This window comes from Budorcas taxicolor, chromosome 19 (genome assembly GCF_023091745.1).
Source record: "Budorcas taxicolor isolate Tak-1 chromosome 19, Takin1.1, whole genome shotgun sequence".
In the NCBI taxonomy this organism is placed as follows: domain Eukaryota; kingdom Metazoa; phylum Chordata; class Mammalia; order Artiodactyla; family Bovidae; genus Budorcas; species Budorcas taxicolor.
This window is the reverse complement of record NC_068928.1, coordinates 24057185-24079259: the sequence shown is the minus strand read 5'-3', so window position 1 is coordinate 24079259 and position 22075 is coordinate 24057185. Positions and strand designations below refer to the sequence as shown.

Sequence of the window (22075 nt, the reverse complement as noted above, 5' to 3'; positions counted from 1 at the left end):
TGATTTTGTTGTTGATACAATATGAGGTATAAATTTCTTTCTTTGAAGGTTTAGTCAGACAGCTTCACGTTGTAAGGTTGGAGCGCTGGAGAATAAAAATTAGAGACTTTGATATTGAAAGAAATGAAGAGAAACCTAAATGAAAATTCAACTCGAAGTACAGCAGGTATTGACTGACTTTTATTTTTAAAATTTCTGTAGTTTGTATGTAGCATATATTACATATTATATATATATAGCCTATATAGATACAACTTTTTGTATGTATGTATGTGTGTGTGTGTGTGTGTATATATATATATATATATAGTTTGTATAGCATATAGATACAACACTTTGGAAGGAACTTTTAAAAATAATGAACATATATATAGTCTAGCCTCTTTTTAGGTCGAAAGAAATAACTTAAGACAAAACACTTATTGGCTTAGGTGTAAGTAAAATCAGGCTTTTCTGGATTTGCTCTGGATTTGTTCTTGGATTTGCTCTTTAAAACCCTGTGTAATTGATTTGTTTTGTGCTTATTTGAAATATTTATGTGCCAGGGAGATTGGATATATTACCATCACTCTAAGTCATTTCAAGAATGATCTATAGAAAATATATATTACAGACCCCTGGAGTTCTTGGTGAAATTGCAGAGTTTTGACTCCCAAAGCAAATCTACTGAAATAAAATTTATGAGAGTGGGGTCTAGGAACTGGCATGCTAAGCAAACTAAAGTGAAAGAACCATGGCCTTAAAGGGTCTGCTACTATAGTCAGAGAGTGATTAGGATTTTGGAAAGCATAGGTCAAATTTTGGTTCTCCTTTACCTGTATTGTACTGAAAGGGTTCCTTCCAGTTGATATGGTAATAAGCAAGCACAGGAGAGCAGTAAACAAAGCAAAAAGTGGTTTTGGAAAGGGTTGGAGGATGAGGAAGGAGAAGCGAATTACTGCCAAATAAGAGGAATTAAGGTGATGGTAACTTAGAACAAGAAAGGATTTTTTAGAGGGACAGAGAAGGCTATTTCGGATCTTTAAAAGAGTATAAAAATAAATCCAAATCTATATAAATTTATCTGTAATAAATATAAAAGTAACATATAGAAATAGATAAATTCAAATAGTATATTATTATATACTAATAATTATTCTATAACTATATGTGATTGTTTGCCTATTATGTACTAATTTTTTGGCACTTTCAATTTAGGCTGTTTGCCTGTACCATTGTTCAATCAGAAAAAGAGGAATAGACAGCCATTAACATCCAATCCATGTAAAAATGATCCAGGTATCAGTAATGCTTCTGACAGTTATGATTTCCCTCCTCTACCATCAGGTAAGAAAATAAAGTGAAAATTCTCAGTAAATAAGAAAGAGGATTATAGAAAATGACAATTTCTACTATATTATAATAGAAACAGAAGGAAAGTGTATTTTTTTCTTATTTCCACTATCCAGTTATAGGGATTACTTGGCTCTTTCTGAGCATTCCAGTACAACAGTTAGAGTTTCCTTGTTTACAAGGGTGACTTAGCATTTAAATGGGGTATCTTAAATCTGGAGCCTTTGTTCTAGTGAAGTAGTAAGCTATATTGGAAAGAGTTTTTTTTTTTTTTTCTATTACAAAACACATACAGATATTATGACTTAAACATTTGGTGGTAAAGAATGGAGAAACTCAAGTTGCTTCAGGAATAAGGATATGAATGGGAACACAGGAAAAATGGAAGAAAATAGAACTTAAGAAGGTAGAAGCCAAGGAATTTCTTGTGGTTGACCCTTGTCTTTTTTTCTCTTCTTACGTAATTTTTGCTTTATTTCGTTTGTTGACTTTTCACTGTTTGATCCAGCTGGCTTCCTTTTAGCGTCCACTGGTATGTGAACTAAGTTGCCTTTGCTGGGTGTTAACATAGGCTTTTAGTTCTAGTTCTCAGAGCCCATGGTTGGCTGCCCTCTGTTTCTCTTGATTCAAATTCTAGAGACAGTGAGCCTTGCTTCAACTCATGTTTTTAAATGAGGTCACTGAAATCATTTTTAAAAAATTAATTAATTTTAATTGGAGGCTAATTACTTTACAGTATTGTAGTGGTTTTTGCCATACATTGACATGAATCAGCCACGGGTGTACATGTGTTCCCCATCCTGAACCCTCCTCCCACTTCCCTCCCCATCCCATCCCTCAGGGTCATCCCAGTGTACTAGCCCTGAGCACCCTGTCTCATGCATCAAACCTGGACTGGCGATCTGTTTCACATATGGTAATATACATGTTTCAATGCTATTCTCTCAAATCATCCCACCCCCACCTTCTCCCACATAATCCAAAAGTCTGTTGTTTACATCTGTGTCTCTTTAGCTGTCTCGCATGTAGGTTCATTGTTACCATCTTTCTAGATTCCATATATATGTGTTAATATACTGTGTTGGTGTTTTTCTTTCTGAATTCACTCTGTATAATAGGCTTCAGTTTCATCCACCGTATTAGAACTGATTCAAATGTATTCTTTTTGATAGCCAAGTAATATTCCATTGTGTATATGTACCACAGCTTTCTTATCCATTCGTCTGCCGATGGACATCTAGGTTGCTTCCATGTCCTTCCTGGCTGTTGTAAACAGTGCTGCAATGAACATTGGGCTACACGTGTCTCTTTCAATTCTGGTTTTCTCGGTGTGTATGCCCAGCAGTGGGATTGCTGGGTCGTATGGCAGTTCTGTTTCCAGTTTTTTAAGGAATCGCCACACTGTTCTCCATAGTGGCTGTACTAGTTTGCATTCCCACCAACAGTGTAAGAGGGTTCCCTTTTCTCCACACCCTCTCCAGCATTTATTGTTTGTAGACTTTTTGATAGCAGCCATTCTGACCAGCATGAGATGGTACCTCATTGTGGTTTTGATTTGCATTTCTCTGATAATGAGTGATGTTGAGCATCTTTTCATGTGTTTGTTAGCCATTGGTATGTCTTCTTTGGAGAAATTTAGTTCTTTGGCCCATTTTTTGATTGAGTCGTTTATTTTTCTGGAATTGAGCTGCAGGAGCCGCTTGTATATTTTTGAGATTAATTCTTTGTCAGTTGCTTCATTTGCTATTGTTTTCTTCCATTCTGAAGGCTGTCTTTTCACCTGCTTATAGTTCCTTCATTGTGCAAAAGTTTTAAGTTTAATTAGATCCCATTTGTTTATTTTTGCTTTTATTTCCATTACTCTGGGAGGTGGGTCATAGAGGATCCTGCTGTGATTTATGTCAGAGAGTGTTTTGCCTATGTTTTTCTCTAGGAGTTTTATAGTTTCTGGTCTTACATTTAGATCTTTAATCCATTTTGAGTTTATTTTTGTGTATGGTGTTAGAGAGTGTTCTAGTTTCGTTCTTTAATTTAACCTTATGGTTAGGCCTCTCATCTCTGAAATAATTAGCTGTGGTGGTTTGTCCTGGGAGATCTTAATGTTTACTTACTTTTTACTTCTGTTTGGAAGAAGGCATGGACAGTCAGATATTCTGAAATATACTTGGTACCTGCTGGTTATATACATTTACATTTTGCGGCAGCACACTTAAAATGCTTTAACAGGATTTTCTGCAACTAGAATTTAAAAATCCTTTTATATATATATATATATATATCAGTACTTATTAATTTCATCCAGTGTGCAACAATAGACCTTAATCTAATTTTAAATCTATAGTTATTTTGTTTTCTTCCACATTTGAGGAATTGAAAGTATGAATTTCATATTATTCTCATTTTTATAGATAAAAGGTTAAAAAATTCTGTGGAAATGTGAAAGTGAGCATTTATCTGGTAATCTTCTGCTATTAAAAAAAATTCTCTTCTATTTAAAATATTTTATAAGTAGCATGAATGACAGATGATCTTGAAAAATAACCATTTGAGTTGCTCCATAGGCAAATGTACATAATCCTGAAGTACTGAACTTTTCAAGCTCTGACCAGGATTACTATCTGTCAGAGATACAACAAAATATCTTATCATGGGTAAGAGAGAGGACTAGATCAGTGTTTTTCATTTTTTTTCCTTGATCCATTAGTAGTTTAGGAAATAACCAATCTTTTAAAAAAATAAATAGAACTGAATAGAGTAAGATGAAAAATGTCAGAGTGTATATACATAGTAAGAAAAAGAATAGATGGTAAAATTGCTGTATTCTCAAACACACACGCATGCTATGTGTGTATATTTTCTGGGTTTTGATGTATTTCTTGCTGTTGGGTTGGGATTAAGAAACATTGATTACACTGAAATTTATATTGCAGAGTGTAAGATACTTTACTAGGATTGACTGTGGAAGATATACAGATTAAATACCTTGCTTGGAATACAGTGGGAAAGGGAAATATCTTAAAAAATAACTAAGACAGACTGTGACTAATTCCACAACAAAGTACTTTTAAAGAACATGTCCACATATTCAAGTTTTTTTCTCCTTCAGGCTTTCCGTTGCCTCCCCCACATATTAATTAAATATGAAAGAATTATTTCCCCCAAATGCTACCTAACTTACCCTTATCTGTGTTACTTATATCTTTTGAGATTGGGCCTGGGAAGCTGTGAATCCGGAGTTGCCTCCTTTAACAAAAACAGTGAATACGGGGTATGTAAAAAAAATGTGTACCAATAAATGCATGTGTCTGTTGCTGATTGATGTTAGTCTTCTGTGTATATATTATATTTCTCAATTGGGGAACAAATTATTAATAGTCAATAAGATATCTTTCCTTGAAAGGCAAATACCGCATTCAGTTTCTAATCCTCTGAGAAGTCAAGATTCTGTATCTAAATCTATTCAATCAAATGCTGAGAGCAGCAAGAGTGATTGGAGGTGAGTCTACTAAAGATTTTTCTTATTCTATTTCTTCTTCTCCTTCCCATCTCCTCCTTTACTCCCTTCTCTCCTCCTCTCTCTTTTCTTCCTTTCTTAAACAGAATTGACATTTAGGAAATTTCTGTACTTAATAACTAACTATATTGATACTAGCTATGTTTTATGAAAGAAGAGAACATGCCGTATAAAACTTTAAAAATAGGCAAATTTAACATTGATTATATTTCCAAAGAATACATCATGTTATAATGAAATTCTGTAAATATTTATCACCTTGAATTTATGATTTTGTCATTAATGGCTAATTGACAATAGGTAGAGAGTCAGGAATAACTGAATCTAAATGTTGGATGTATTTAGAAATTGAGAACCAATAGAATGCTCAGTCTTACCCTAGTAAGATAGTCAGCTCCAAGGTAAATAGGATGGAATTAAGAAAGAAAGATGGAGCACGAAATGCATAAGCATCTGTTGAGATGGTGGGGGCACCTGTCAGAGGTATCCACATTTAATGTCTAAATAATGTGAAAAAAATGAATAGATACAAAAAGGACATGGATTGTTTTTTAGGTTGGACTTTAGTATTCTTGGGTAAGTGGTAACTACTGAAATCGTTTTGGATTCTTTTCCTTAACAAGGTTGGGTTGGGTTGCATTGTTTGCTTTCTTTTGGTACTTGTGGTATTTTTAGGAAAATTATTCAGAAATAAATATCGTGACTTAGGTTAGTTTTTTTCCTGTGGAACTTTTGCCTAGCCTGCTCTGAAATTATACTTCTAATTTTAGCCTCATTAACATCACGTTCTGATTGGCTGGTACAACTCACTTAAGTTAATGTAGCTAGTAAAATGCTGAAACAAATTCATAAGTAAGACTTTTAAGCTATTCAGTAAAAGTACAGAATTTCTAATCAGACAGCTATCCACCCTGCCTATATCTATTTTCTTTGTGATTTAAAATCACTGACAAGCCATAGTTTAACTTTTGAAAAACTGATTTTGTAGAATATTTAAAAATAAATGTCTAAAACAGGAAGCAAACGTACTCAAAATCTTAGTACGCTGAAAAAAATCTTTCTACTCATATATTCTTGTATAGTTTAAAAATAAATTCTTTGGCACTTGACTTTGAGTTGGGTTCTCTGGGTTTTGGATTGTCGGTAACTTGCTATGTGACTTTGGCAAGTTACTTCCTCCTTAAGACTCTGTTTCCTTACCTGAAAAGAGAGGCTTAATATATTATAGGGTTGCTGTGATGATGTGTTTAGAATATCTAAATGGTCAGTAGTTGCAAAGTAGTACAAATTACCATATAAATGCAAATTAAATAATTAATAATTTTCTTTTAATTAAGAAAAAGTATATAGAAACAAAACTGATACCCATTTTAAAAAATACTATTACAGCTACAGAGATGGCAACAAAAATACCAGTTTAAAAACTTGGGATAAAAATGATTTTAAGCCTCAGTGCAGAAGAAGAAATCTGATGACAAATAATGGAATAAATTCAGGTCCAATTAATTTGGGAGCTCAACAGCAGAAACAATTAAGAGTATCTGAATCTACTAACTTACCTAACCAAAGAGAAAGTGAAGCACTCAGACAAACAAAGTCATCAGAAATACCTGGCTCCACAATGAGAAGTCTAGACAAAAACAGCACACTGCAGGCATTTAAGCCCAATTTTCAACAAAATCAATTTAAGAAAAAAATGTCGGATGGTTTTCAAGAAGTAAACACCCTCAAGGTAAACTTTTCAATATTATTTGCAGTTTTGTATTTCAATTAAAAAATGTGAGATAAGTATTTAGAAACTTACAGAGATAAGAGCATTTGAAATCACTCCCAAGGCATACATTACTGGATTAGCACAAATAGCCAGTTCTATTGGAGTAGATGAATGTTTTTATCCAATATATTTTCTTAAAGGCTGTGAATGGCTGCTCTATAAATAAATGTAATTTTGGTGTGCCCATGAGAGGACGTGAGCTCAGGGTCTTCCTACTCCACCATCTTGGCCATCCTGCTCTTAGTTGATTTTTTTAAATGCCAAAACATTCCTATCTCAAGGCCTTTACACTCACTATTCCCTTATTCCTCAGTCAACAGCCTATTTAAAATAATGATCCTCGTCTCTTGTTATCCTTTTATCCTATTTTTTAAAAATGCACAGAATATTTCAATTTCTGACATTCTATTATATATTTATTAATCATCTGAATCCCCTATTAGACTGTAAAATGTGTGAAGGTAGATAGGTTGTCTACCTGCAGTATTGTTTCCTCATTAGCTATGTCTGGCACACTGTAGGTGCCGATAATTGCTTTTGGAATGAATGAATAAATGTGTCTGGATTCCCTCAGAGTTTGAGCACATTAGGGAGAGAAATTGTATTTGACTTACCTGTGTTTGTCACAGAATTGGCACATGATGCTTTAAAAATATTTAAAGAATCAACAAATGAATGAGTAAATGAATGCTCGTGTAAAATAAGAGATAAAAAGAAAAAATCTTAATTATCTCCAATGTATTCTAGTTTCTTTTCCTTTATAAAGTACTAATGATGCTTTTAATTTAGGGGAGTAACTGTACTAAAATTTGCAATAGTTCTTTTTTACATATTTTACATAGTATTTTAACATATTTTGGACTTTTGCCTATTATATGGACCTAGAATCTTTACATAGAAAGTGAATGAATATGATGAAAAAATTACAGGTTTTTCTACTGCTTTGTTTTTATTTTTTCAGAAGGAAGCCTCATCATATCAGTTAAAGCTTAGGGAAAAAGATAATTCTTTCAGAATTATATCTGCAGTTATTGAAAGCATGAAGTATTGGCGTGAACATGCACAGAAAACTGTACTTCTTTTTGAAATATTAGGTAGGTGTACTACTTTAAAAAAACTTCAGTTATATCATTTGGACAATCATTTTGAACGATTACTAAGAATACCTAGGGATTCTTAAAGAAAAATAAAACTTTACAAAAGGAGATTATGGATTTTTACGATTTTCTTCAGTTCCGGTGTCTTGATTGATTTGTGTGACTTAAGATGAACTTGGTTATTCATGCTAGTATTATTGTAATTTGTAATGTTAAAACTGGAAAGATTCTTACAAGTAATCTAGCTCAACCCTTGAAGTAGGTGAGGAAATGAGGCAAATAATTAAAATAGACTTGACTAAAAATCACAAAGTTAGCAGCAAAAATAGATCTAGGCACCAAGTCTCCTTATTCTCAAAGTATTCTTTCTACTATATTACCCGAAATCCAGTAGCAATTTCTATGTTAGTTAAATTATAAATTACATATCGTAAAAGAACATTTGCGAAGAATCCTTGATTGATATGAGTAAACACCCAACAATTAACTTATCCCTACAGTTTTCTGAATTAATATTCAAAAGGGAGGAGAGTTTTATAGAATGTTTCTGGAATTTAATTTTACTTAGAATAAAGAGATAAACAACAAGTAGAGATTCAAAACATTTCTTTCCATAGTTTAAATAAAATATTCAATTTAATTTAAATTATGAAATATTTTAAGCATACAGAAAAGTACAGAGACCTATAATAAATATCCACATATCTATCTTATAGATATCTTTGAACACCCCTATCTGTTTTTATTCTTCTCTAGAGACAGTAACTATGGTATCTTTCCTTCCCATGCTTTTATAATTTTGCTCTGTACATCTGATTTCATAAATATATATGTATTTACTGTTTTTGTGTGTTTTAAACTGTAGAGTTTACGTTTTCATCTGGCATTATGTTTTTGAGATTTAACCATCTTTCTGTCCTGTCACAGTGTTAGCTTCATTCTGGGGCTCCAATTATGGTCTTTCCAGCAGCTTCTGACTCTTCCCTTATGATATTAAGAGGATTATCAAAGTTCTCTATACCATACATTCTTCTTTACACCACATTGCCACATTCTTTAATAGTTTCTTCTGGTTGCTCTTTTCCAGAAACTAGCAAATGACCCTTTGCACATCAACATTTCTGACTGGGCAGCAAGGCTCTCATTGTCAATCTGAACTCTGTAGCTGGGGAAGGGGATACACTGACTGGCTTACGTTAGTCTCAGGTCACTCTCGGGTCTGGGGGTGGGGACACATCCGGTCCAAATCGTATAGCTAAGAATGGCATAGGGGAAATTTCCTAAAGGAAAATCTGAGTAGTATTAGGGGAAGTGGAGATTGACCTCAAAACAAGTGTTTACTATCAGTACCCAATAGATGGCTATTAAAGAAATGAATAGTGGTCTCACTTGATAGTGACTAGGAAATGGCAACCCACTCCAGTACTCTTGCCTGGAGAATCCCATGGATGGAGGAGCCTGGTGGGCTACAGTCCATGGGGTCACAAAGAGTCAGACACGACTGAGCGACTTGACTCACTCTTAAGATTAAGCTTGAATTATCATTTGAATTTTATAGATGAAACATTTGAAAGAGGTTTAAATTTTTTCAGTTTAGTAAGTGAAGAACTGAGACTCAATTGCGTGATTTCTGATTGTAATTCAGTGTTTTTTCTTCATTAAATCATAATGTTTATGTATTATATGTGTGTATTTAATATGTGGACTTCCCTGGTGGCTCAGACAGTAAAGAATCTGCCTGCAGTGCAGGAGACCTGGGTTCAATCCTTGGATTGGAAATGTCCCCTGGAGAAGGAAATGGTGATCCATTCCAATATTCTTGCCTGGAGAATTCCATGGACAGAGGAGCCTGGTGGGCTACAGTCTGTGGGGTTGCAAAGAGTTAAACAAGACCGAGCAACTAACACACACACTTCGGTGTGTAGTATGTAGTAGATTGGTCTGAGGATTTAACCACTGCATCAAACACATTCACAAAACTTCAGGGATTTCCTGGTCCAGTGGTTAAGACACCGTTCTTCTGTTGTATGGGCACAGGTTTGATCCCTGGTCAAGAAACTAGGATCCTGCATGCTACATGGCATGGCCAAAAAAATAGAAATATAAAAACACACAAAAACAACAAAGGAGAAAGTTTCAGATGGCCACTTATTGTCAGTTATATTTTTGTTATATAATCGGTTCCCGAGTTGGAGAGGGCCAGAAATTTTATTTTCCTTAGGATAAAACAGTTTCAGAATATCTTACCCTTTAAAAATGTTTTCTTATTGTATAAATAAAACCGTGAGAGATTGGTATGGGAATAGTTAAATATCAACTTCTCTTTGTTAAACTTGGTTTGTGTTTTACCAGCACTGATTTTTTCCCCCTCTGTTTCAATGTTGCTTAGCTGTTCTCGATTCAGCTGTTAGACCTGGCCCATACTGTTCAAAGACTTTTCTTATGAGAGATGGGAAACATACTCTGCCATGTGTATTTTATGAAATAGTGAGTATTTAAGTATTCTTTGCAAAGCCTGTGCCAACAAAACTTACAAATGCATGCTATAGTTTCACTGTAGTAGAAATTCTGTTAACTAGTAGTGCTTTTGACATTTTGTTTGATTCAGTTCTGATATTAAAATTGCTTATTTGCTCAACCGATGTGGAGAGCTTACTATGTTATAGGGGCTATGCTAGATGCAGGGGTGCAAAGTGGAATATAAGTGGTAAATGGCCCTTTCTCTCAAAGAGTTTATAATCTCAGGTAGAGACAGATACATAAATATTACACTTATATAATAAGTGGTATGACAGAGATGTGTGCATGGTTCTATAGAAGTAGATAGGGAGGATAGGTGAGATCAGGGAAAGCTTTATGAAGAATGTAGTAACCTATCTGACCTTAGATATATAAGGTCTAATAAATTAAGCCAAAGTGTTGGAAAGTAGGGGAAGAGGTGAGAGGAATGCATTCTAAACTGAGGGAGCAGTTCCTGTAAAGACATGAAGCACTGTTAGAGCCTAGATTGTTCAGGAAACTGCAAACAGTTTACAATTACCAGGGTGTACGGTTAGTAAGTGACAGGGTAAGTTAAGGGTAGTCATTCTGAACCTGGGGGAAGGCAGAAACAGTGGGCTGGGATGTAGGGAAGAGGCTTGGTAACAAAGGAGAATGGAAACCTTATAATACTTACATACTTTGTAAAAGAGTTTGGTATTAAACCTGAAATTGAGCTTAATTCTGAAATCTCACTTAGATTCCAGTGTGTACCCCACCATTCACTAGCTTTATGACCTTGAGTGAGTTGGTTACACTTCCTGTGCATCAGTTTTCTAATCAGTAAATTGAGACTAATTCCCACTTTGAAAGGTTGTTTTGGATATTAGGTTATAGAATATATGAATGCATAGCATCTAACACATAGCAGATGATAAGAAATAGTAATTGAGTGTTATTTTTAGAATATCTTAGATACTTATTATTTTTCTCTAGTCTAAATTCAAAGAGATTTTTATTAAAGTATATCATATACAGAAAAGCTGTACAGTCTATGAAGTTATCACAGAAGTGAACATAACCAAGGTTAGGAAATAGAACATTGCTTTCACCCTATGTTTCCTTGTGCCTGTTCTCATTCACTACCTCTGTTTTCTGCATTAAAGTAACAACTATTGTGACTTTTAATATCATAAGTTAATTCTGCCTGTTTTTAAACTTTCTATAAACAGTATTATATGATATGTCTGATTTTATGTCTGGTCTCTTTCACTCAGTGAAATGTTGTAAGATTCATCTATGTTGTTGCATGTAGCTAAAGTTCATTTATTCATGTTTCTATGTGATACGAATATAGCACAATTTGATTTTCTATTCTACTGTTATGGATGTCTTTTGGTGGTTTCCAGTTTTTTTTGTTATTATGAGTAATACTCAGTGACATTCTTGTTGTGCACATGCACGCCTTTCTATTGTGTATATGCCTAGAAATAAAATGGCTGAATTGTAGTGCATGTGTATGTTCTACATGGAGTTGTTGCCAAAGAAATTTCTAGAGGGTTATAAGAGTTATGAACTCAGTCAGCATAGGAGAGTTTTAGTTTTTCTTCATTCTTATCAACATTTAGTTCTCTCAGTCTTTTCTAATTTAGCCATTCCAGTGGGTCAGTTTAGTGCTGTCTCATTTCTCTCCAATTCCCTGGTGACTAATTGAGGTTCAGCACTTTTGATGTTTACTGGCCAGTGAGATGCATTCTTCTGACAAGTCTGTTCAGGCCTCTTATAATTTTTTCTAATAAATTATTTGTCTATTGATTTGTAGGAGTTTTTGAAAAATCTATTCTGAGTGCAAGTTCTTTGTCTATTATGTATATCGTGACTTCTCATACTCTGTGGTTTGACTGAGAGGTTTTGGAGCTGGCTTGTCTTTTCCTGGCTTATGAGTTCTGTTAGGACATAGCTCTTTTGAATCTCCCAACCCTAAGCCTGGGGTGGGGGTGGTATGGTTACCAGAATCTCTTTTCTTTGGGGAACCTTGGATTCCATTTTTTCTCGTAGCACAGAAGCTCTGCTCAGTTTATTAGACTCTTAAACTGCCTTGATTGTGATCAGCAGTTACCTCAGAGGGGGAGGGTATCCCCAGATATCAGGCCCATTCTGGACTTCTATCCTCCCCCTAGTTAGGGTCTCTGCAGTTCCTCACTGCCGTTGGTATCTCTCTGATGTCTGGGAGGATATTTTAAAATAATTATTCCATCCAGCTATTCTAATTGGTTTTAGTGGGAAAGTTGGTCTAAATGAGCTTGACTGCCATCTACTGAAAGAGGAACTCTGGCAGTCTAGTAGAAGTGAGTATTCATGTGCTGATATATTGGGAATTATTCAATTTTTTTAAGAAACAGCAGCTCACTGGCTTGTAAGAAGCCTTACCCAAATGAAGGTCTTTCTTCTGTAACAGGGCATCCATTTATGCCTAGCTATTATGGTCTTGTCAGAAGGGGGGCCCTAAATGACGAATTAACAGCATTTTATAGTGATTCATATTTAGTTGATCATATTCTTAGTTTAAAAAATTTTAAATTCAAACAAAGTAATAATTAACTTTATCAATATTTATTTTTTGAAAAACAGGATCGTGAACTTCCCAGACTGATTAGAGGCCGAGTTCACAGATGTGTTGGAAACTACGACCAGAAAAAGAATATTTTTAAATGTGTTTCTGTGAGACCGGCATCTGCCTCTGAACAAAAAACTTTCCAAGCATTTGTTAAAATTGTAGATGCTGAAATGAGATATTATACTAGTATAATGAATGAAGTTTAAGTAGTGATGAAGGAAGTTTAAATAGTATAAAGTAAGCATTTTTCTGTTATTGTTTACATTATCATCGCCATGGTTTTTCGGCTGCTGTTTTTCTGTGTTTCACTTGTTGAATTAAAATATTTAAATCCTTTTAAATGTGGGAAGAATTTATGAAAAATAATTTTACTGTTTTTACAAAAGTGGTGCATTTGCTAAAGTTAAAAAACTATTTCAAATAAAAATGCTCAAAAATATAGGAATAAGTAGATACTAACTTAATATGAGAAAATAATACATTTGAGTCAGACATTCCCACTGAAGTTAAGAACAAGACCAGGTGCCCATTGTCAGTACTGTTATTGAGCATTATACTGGAGTAGTTAGACTATTAATTAATTTAATTCAAAATTTTAATTCATTTAATTCAAATATTTAGTGGGCATATACTCTATGCCAAGCACTATTTCATGTCCTTATTTGTAACAAAGCAGTTAACAAAGTAACAAAAGTCTTTGAATTTATGGGATTTATATTCTGGGACCCATAGAATATGTTAGATAAAAAAGAAATAATTGGGAAATAAAAGAGAAATAATAAATATTGCTGTTGGTAGATGATACAATTGTATATATGGAAAACCTAAGAAAATCAACTAAGAAACTACTATAAAATGAGATAATTTGGTAAGGCACCAGAATAGAAAACTTAATATGTAGAAATCATTAGTACATGTTATGTATATGATCTGAACCATTATTAGAGTGTAAACTGGATAATGATACCATTTTAAAAATATCTAAGACTAACCAATACTAAGTAATAAATGTGGGAAAATATGAACAAAACTTTAGAATACCTTCTAAAGAAGGACACAAAAGAAGACTTGGACAAATAGAAAAATAAAATCATTTTCTTGAATAGGAAGACAAAGATGTTGATTTTTCTAAGATTAATTTGTAACATGTAATTTATTTCTTTCTGTATACAAAACCAAACACACACACATTAGCCAAAAGAATAATAAAAGTTATGTGTATAAGAAAATGAGACTAGTCAGGAGTACTCTGAAAAAGAATAGTAGAAGATAGTTTTATCAAATATTATAAAGCCTTGAACATGTATTAGTTATCTATTGTTGCATAACTGATTGCCCACCAAATTAGTGGCTTTAAACAACAAGCATTTATTATCTGTCACAGTTTCAGTAGGCCAAGATTTATGAAGTGGCTTGATTGGGCAGCTCTGGCTTGGGTTTCTTAGGAGGATGCCAGGTGGGTTCTTGCTGTTGGAAGGAGGATGCACCTTACCGTGGGGCCCTTCCAAAGGGCTGCTTGAGAGTCCTCATGACATGGTAGTTAGCTTCCCCTAGAGCAAGTACTTCAGCAGCAAGTTAACTAGGTGGAGTTATCCTTTATATGACCTAGCCTTGGAAGTCACAAAGCATCACTTTCACTACATTCTATTTGTTGGAATGGACCATTAAGTATGGACCACTTTTAGGAGGACGGAAATCAGGTTCCACCACATGAAGGAAAGAGTGTCAGAAATGGCAGACATTAAAAAACTAAATATGTATTATGAAGGCATATTTATTCATGCAGAATATGGTACTGACTCATGAATAGACAGGACAGTATAACAATTTAAAGTATAAAAGTAAACCCAAGTGTATAGAAAACTTAGGACCTGAAATCAGTAGAGAAGAGAGACTATTCAATAAATGTTGTTGGGACCACTGGGAAGCTTCTGGAAAAAAACAGACTTAATTTTGAACTAAGATTTTTTTATGTATTTTTCTTTCGCCACCCTGGGAATCTTTGCAAAGTATGTGTTTCATGGTGGTATTCTACGCTTCTTTTTGTCCACAGGATAAAGCCTAAACTAGCTGCTACTGCTGTTGGTTTAGTTGCTAAGTCGTGCCTGCCTCTTTGCAATTCCATGGACTGTAGCCCACCAGGCTCCTCTGTCCCTGGGATTTCCTAGACTCCTAAGCTATTTGGTATATTTGCATTCTGGTCGCTGCTTTTTATGGCATCTCCATCTTTTTTCCCTGCTGAAAATGTAGGCTCCCCAGGACTACTATCCATTCTTTAAATAAGCAGGGATTAAGCTTTCATATTGGAGAAGGCAATGGCACCCCACTCCAGTACTCTTGCCTGGAAAATCCCATGGACGGAGGAGCCTGGTAGGCTACAGTCCATGGGGTCGCTAAGAGTCGGGCACGACTGAGCAACTTCACTTTCACTTCTCACTTTCATGCATTGGAGAAGGAAATGGCAACCCACTCCAGTATTCTTGCTTGGAGAATCCCAGGCTCAGAGAAGCCTAGTGGGCTGCTGTCTGTGGGGTCACGCAGAGTCGGACACGACTGAAGTGACTTGGCGGCAGCAGCAGCAGCAGCAGCAAGCTTTCATATATAAGCTTTTCTTCATTCCCACCTTCCCCAAAGTATAGTCAGGTGTGATCAGTGATTGTAATCAGTCACTACTTCTGAACCCTGAGAGTATTTGTCCTAGAGAGGTCCTGGGTAATTGCTTTCTTTTTAATGAGTTCCTCCAGGATCCAGACTCCTCTGGGATCCAGGGCCCCTTAGGCCCAAGGATGTGCGGAATGGGAGATGTGAGAAGGGAGTTTTCAGACACAGGTGATGACTACAGGGGCAGATAGTGCCCCTTAGTGAATAAAGGGGAGCAGGATCTCAGGTCAGGGTCCTGGAGTCACCCTCACACACTGGGTAAGCTGGGCAGATTGTGAATGAGCTGGTCAGTTAGAGTCCCTCCAACTTGAGGGTCTTGATTTCCCAGGTTGTGTGATGTTCTCCAGCAGAGTTTTTTAGGTATGATAATCCTCCTTACCTCTCAACTTCCCTTCATTTCTCCATATTCTAGAAATAATGTGACTGCTGTTCACCAGTTTCATTAGTTTTTTTTATTAATGATAGCGTGTATAAATATTACTATGTATTATAACTCATAAGATTGTATTATTTCAAAAGACCTCTCTGCAGGTCAGGCATTTAATGCAATGGTCCGTAACCCTTGACTACCTATTGGAATTATTAAAGGAACTTTAGGCGTCCCAGATGGTATTAGTGGTAAACAACCCACCTGCCCATGTAGGAGACATAAGAGACACGGGTTTGGTCCTTGGGTGGGGAAGATCCCCTGGAGAAGGGCATGGCAACCCACTCCAGGATTCTACCCTGGAGAATCCCATGGATAGAGGAGCCTGGTGGGCTACAATCCATAGTGTCACAAAGAGTCAGACTGAAGCGACTTAGCATGCATGCAAGCAAGGAGTTTCAGATAGCAAGCCCCTCTCCCCAGAGGTTCTGATTTATATTTACTGGGGGAGGGTGCAGTAATCTATGCTTTTAAATATAGCATGGTCCACAGACCAACAAAATTGGGAATCACTGAATGTAAAATTTGTGCTCGTAAAATACAGAATTTTAGGCACCACAGCAAGCCTGCTAAATCAAAATCAGCATTTAAGAGGACCCCTGTGTAATTCATATATAAACTAATCTTAGAAGCACTGCCCTTTGTGATTCTTATGGGCAGCAAGGACAGAACCAACAGTTCACCTGCTGAAGATGAGAGGCATTGCTTGTTAATGGAGCCACTGGTGCTCTTACCCTAGATCTCCAGCAGCATCTGCAAGTGCCAGCTCTCTGGTTTGTGATTTCTAATAAAAATTCTTGACACCAGAGATGAGCAGCACTGGTTTTCCAGGGAAACAAAATTCTGGAAAACCAGGTGCATGAAGCCTAACTTGATGCTTTCCGTTACTGCCACACCAACTAGCACATTAAGTCCACATATAAAAAATTAATAATGTGGCTCAATTAAACAGCATCAGCAGGGTGAAATCCCAGCATCTGGAATTGATCTCTTTGAGGGATGGAACTTAACCATATTCCTAGCACTCCTTATTTTCTCAGCTCTGAGGCACAGTTGTATCTGGAAAAAAACTGGAAGTTCTCAGGGGTAGAAATTATTTCTTCCTTTTCTCCCCAAATTACTAAATGTATATGTCAGATTTAATTTTTTTTCATTATTGATATCCCTGAATCCTGTGGATATCAATAGAAGGAATACAGTGTGGGTGTAGATTCTGAATGTTCAGGATGAAAAGTAGAACGGCTGTCAGGGAGCTCTGCTCAGTGGTAGCCTGAATGGGAAGGGGATTTGGGGGAGAATGGATACATAGATATGTATGGGTGAATCCCTTTCTGTTCACCTAAAACTATCACAACATTGGTTGTTAATTGGTTATGTGCTGTGCTGTGCTTAGTTGCTCAGTAGTGTCCAACTTTGCATCCCCATGGGCTGTAGCCCGCCAGGCTCCTCTGTTCATGGGAATTCCCCAGGCAAGAATACCGAGGTGGGTTGCCATGCCCTCCTCTAGGGGATCTTCACAACCCAGGGATTGAACCCAGGTCTTCCACATTGCAGGTGGATTCTTTACCATCTGAGCCATCAAGGAAGCCGAATCAATCAGTTATAAACCAAAACACAATAAAAAGTTTAAAAGAAAAAAAGAGGAGTGTTGTTGGGATAGTCTAATACTTCCATGAGTTTGAGGTTACATCCAGGCATTCTGTAAAAATAAGTGTCAAAAACTAGTGAGCTTTTGTTCTGAGAAGATTAAGTAGGAGTAGATATTCTAAAATAACAGGCTTTCTGTCTTTAAAGTTAGAGGAATGCATGTCCCATCCTGAAGTACGGCCAATAAATATTTCAAAAACTGAACCATTGGCTACAGTCAGGCATTATTCCAGATGCCGGCACTGCTCCAGTCGTGGAGGCATATATGCCCTTGCCTGCATGGAATTTACAATCTGGGGGGGAAAGACTGCTGCTGCTGCTGCTGCTGCTAAGTCGCTTCAGTCATGTCCGACTCTGTGCGACCCCATAGACGGCAGCTCACCAGGCTCCCCCGTCCCTGGGATTCTCCAGGCAAGAACACTGCAGTGGGTTGCCAGTTTCTTCTCCAGTGGGGAAAGACAGCTGTAAACAAATAATACCCCTGGGCATTGTGTGCTATGGAACAAGCACAGGATGCTGTGGAAGCAAAGCACTCAGTTCTTACCTGGTCTGGGATGACAGGAGGGTTTAGCTGAGTAAACAGTGTTGACTTAAAAATAGTCACAACCTAAAAACTGAGTTACGTCTTATTCGGTGGGAATTTTTAGGGCTTCAGGCCTGGGAGACAGCATCTTAAGCGACCCTGAGAGAACTGCTCCGAGGAGGCGGGGATCGGGAGAAAGAATCAGGTTATATAGAAGTTTGCAACAAAGGGCAGGTAGTCTGAGCATCAAAAGCATTTTTGTAGGGCTTCTCTGGTGGCTCAATAATAAAGAATCTGCCTGCCAATGCAGGAGACACAGGCTCTGTCTCTGATCCGGGAAGATCCCACATGTCGCGGAGCAACTAAGATGGTGCGCCACAACTACTGAGCCTGTGCTCTAGAGCCTGGGAGCCGCCACTACTGAGTCCGCAGGCTGCAGCGACTGAAGCCAGTGTTCCTAGGGTCTGTGCTCTGCAACAAGAGAATTCACCACAGTGAGAAACCCGTGCACCACAACTAGAAAGTAGCCCCTGTTCCCCGCAACTAGAGGAAAGCCTATGCAGCAACGAAGACTCAGCACAGCCAAAAATAATTTTTAAATAAAAAAGTATTTTTGTGAAATAAAAGTTGGACACAACTGAGCAACTTCACTTTCACTTTTCACTTTCACGCATTGGAGAAGGAAATGGCAACCCACTCCAGTGTTCTTGCCTGGAGAATCCCAGGGACGGGGGAACCTGGTGGGCTGCCGTCTGCGGGTCGCACAGAGTCGGACACGACTGAAGCGACGCAGCAGCAGCTATCTCAAGGAATTTAGAACTATGTATGGGAAGATGCAAGAATCCGGCTCACTGAAATCATTCCTTTCTTATGCACCTTAGTTATCTGGATACCCAGTGTCCTGTGATTTTTCACATCTTGAGTTCTTCAGTGCTCACCATAGGGAGTGGCTGAAGCCTGATGGCTGCCAGGGCACAGGTTTTGTTCTCCTTCCTGAGTGCCCTGGAGTGCTGGAATTACCGATGACTGTGACATCCTTGTTTACTGACATGGCAGGAAATATTCCATTTCCCAGTGGCATGTAACACGCCTGATGGATAAATACAGGCACACCAGGTGAAGAGGGAGCCAAGGCAGGAAGGTGCTAGGCAGGAGGACAGCAGGTGCAAAAGGATGGAGCAAGACACTGTGACTTTTAATCGCAGCCTTGGTGAGAGTAGGGTGTGTGTGTCATAATGGGACTGGATGAAGATGTGGAGGCAAGGGTCAGATCATGAAGCGCCTTTTGGTCTTTGAAAGAGCAGTGAGAACCCATGGACCTTATGAGAGTAATGATCAGATTTTTATCTTAGAATGCCACAGTATAAAGAGATTGAAGGGGAGTCAGTATGGAAGCAGGGAGATAAAGAGGCTGTTAAGTAATACAGACAAGCTATAATGTTAGCCTGGTCCAGGGTAGTGAGGGTTGGGATAGTAGTGGATGAATTAGAGAATTGAATGGGAGAATCTATAGCACTTGATAGAGTGGGTCCTGATAGTGACAGAAAGGAGAGACTGAAAGAAAACTCCTAGGTTTCTACGTTGGGCCTGGATTTCTTTTACTGAAGGATGACAGACCTGAAGGAGTGGATCGGGAGAAGGGCAGGGTAGGCTCATGATTTTCATATGGGATCTGTGGATGGCTGAAGAGGCTTGTGATATTCCGTGGGGAACATAATCAATAAGCCAATGATGAAGGTGATAAAAGTCTATCCATGAGCTTTAGATGGTAATGGATGCCAAAGGAATATGTGAGTTCTTCCAGGGCTGTAGATATAAAACTATGAGAATGGTATTTAGGAAAAAACCCAAGAAAACACCAGTATATAAGAGAATGGAGAAGAAACCAATCAAAGTGACTGGGAATGAATGGTAAGGAAACTATCAGGAGAACCAATGTGATCACATAGAATATAGAAGATGAGAGTGTTTTAGAAGGGAAATTAGAGTTAATATTCTTTTACATGCTAATTGATGAGGAATGAAGGAAAAGTCTGAAAAGTGGCTTGGATTTGGAGACATAGTATATTTCTGGTTACAAAGTGTTGTTACAGATAATGATGGTGAAATCAATCATTGACCACCAATTAACAGACAATGTTCATTTTTATTCAGGTGTTTAATGGACACTATCATTTTCTCCTAAAGATACTGAACACAGAGCATGACAGGAAGAAACCAAACCATCATCTCAGAGTTCCTCCTCCTGGGCCTGCCAACTGAGCCAGAGCACCAAGGCCTGTTCTACACTCTGCTCCTGGCCGTGTATGTCACCACTGTCCTGGGGAACCTCCTCATAATGTTCCTGATTCGAGTGGACCCCCACCTCCACACACCCATGTATTTGTTTCTCAGTAACCTGTCTTTCTCTGACCTCTGCTTCTCCTCTGTCACAATGCCCAAATTGCTACAGGACATGCAGAGCCAAGACCCGTCCATCTCTTATGCTGGCTGCCTGACACAAATGTACTTCTTCCTGTTTTTCGCAGATCTGGAGAGCTTCCTCCTTGTGGCCATGGCCTATGACCGCTACGTGGCCATCTGCTTCCCCCTGCACTACACCGCCATCATGAGCCCCAGGCTGTGTCTCTCCCTGCTGGTGCTGTCCTGGGTGCTCACCACATTCCATGCCATGTTGCACACCCTGCTCATGGCCAGGCTGCATTTTTGTGAAGACAACGTGATCGCCCACTTTTTCTGTGACATGTCTGCTCTGCTGAAGCTGTCCTGCTCTGACACTCGAGTGAATGAGCTGGTGATATTTATCACGGGAGGGCTCATTCTTGTGATCCCCTTTCTACTCATCATCACGTCCTATGCTCGAATCGTGTCCTCCACCCTCAAGGTCCCTTCTGCGAGGGGTATCCACAAGGCCTTCTCCACCTGTGGCTCCCACCTCACTGTGGTGTCCCTGTTTTATGGGACAGTTATTGGTCTCTACTTATGCCCATCAGCTAATAATTCTACTGTTAAGGAGACTGTGATGGCTATGATGTACACTGTGGTGACCCCCATGCTGAATCCCTTCATCTACAGCCTGAGGAACAGAGACATGAAGGGAGCCCTGGGAAGAGTCTTTTACAAAAAGAAAACTCCTTTTTCTCTGTAATGGTAGAGCTGAGATTTCTACACAATTTTATTCAGTAGGTATATTGACATTAAAATTGGGATATTAACACAGACTTATCTTTTCCCCAATGGTCTTTTGGTTAAATTACATAGCTAGAAATTGCCAAAGTAAAAGCTCAAGTGGAGATATGTAGCTGTGAACGAGGAAAAGACAGAACAGGCTCTATCTTGAAAGCAGGACTCCATCTTGGGCCAGACAGTGGACTTTGAGCTATATGCCCAGCGTCTATGAAAACGACATACCAACTGGAAAACCAGACCCTCAGAAGGAAGAGCCCCAGGGCTCCTACCTAGACCCTCCGAAGCATACCCTAATTATCTGTGAAACTGAATAGACTCATGCATTCTATTATGCTTATTGGGGTGTGACCACAGACCTATTGATAATTATCCAGTTAATTACCTAGACTTAAGGCCTATGGATCACGGGTTAACTTTGAGTTTATCTTTCTTTTCCTTTGTTCAGACTAGTTTCAGGGAATTTGGGGAGGTGGATTTGAGCACGTACACTGAGGGTATATAAGGTTCTCCGAAAAACTGGTCAGGGTCCTTGGCTAAGAGGAGACTCTTCCTTAGGCCCACAGGTGTAACAAACTGCACTCCACTATCTGCATTGTCCTTCTGAATTTGTTTCCCGGAGTGCGAGGCTTCAACAGCTGGACTCAAAAAGGGGATGTCAGTGACCTGCAGGCAAGGGCTTTCTCTTCGTTTTTCCCAAGTAATTCTAAGAAGCATCATTTAAAAAGTTTTACTTGATCTTTGTCTTAAGTTATTAAACAACTAATTTATGATAGGGCCCACGTGGGGTCTTATTGATAAGATGGCTCCTTATGTCAA

General features: G+C 37.8%; 2 protein-coding genes across 2 annotated transcripts; both read left to right on the top strand.

Moving 5' to 3' along the window:
- The first annotated feature begins 123 nt into the window (after positions 1-123).
- On the top strand, positions 124-13018 carry SPATA22 (spermatogenesis associated 22). Its single transcript, XM_052658756.1, has 8 exons — positions 124-166; positions 1198-1326; positions 4540-4600; positions 4733-4828; positions 6236-6578; positions 7582-7714; positions 10107-10204; positions 12827-13018. The coding sequence occupies exons 1-8, from the start codon at positions 124-126 to the stop codon at positions 13016-13018; spliced, it is 1095 nt and encodes a 364-aa protein (XP_052514716.1).
- Positions 13019-20273: 7255 nt separating this feature from the next.
- On the top strand, positions 20274-21218 carry LOC128064459 (olfactory receptor 1E5-like). Its single transcript, XM_052657165.1, has one exon. It carries the CDS (start codon positions 20274-20276, stop codon positions 21216-21218), a length of 945 nt encoding a protein of 314 aa, XP_052513125.1.
- The last annotated feature ends 857 nt before the right edge of the window (positions 21219-22075 follow it).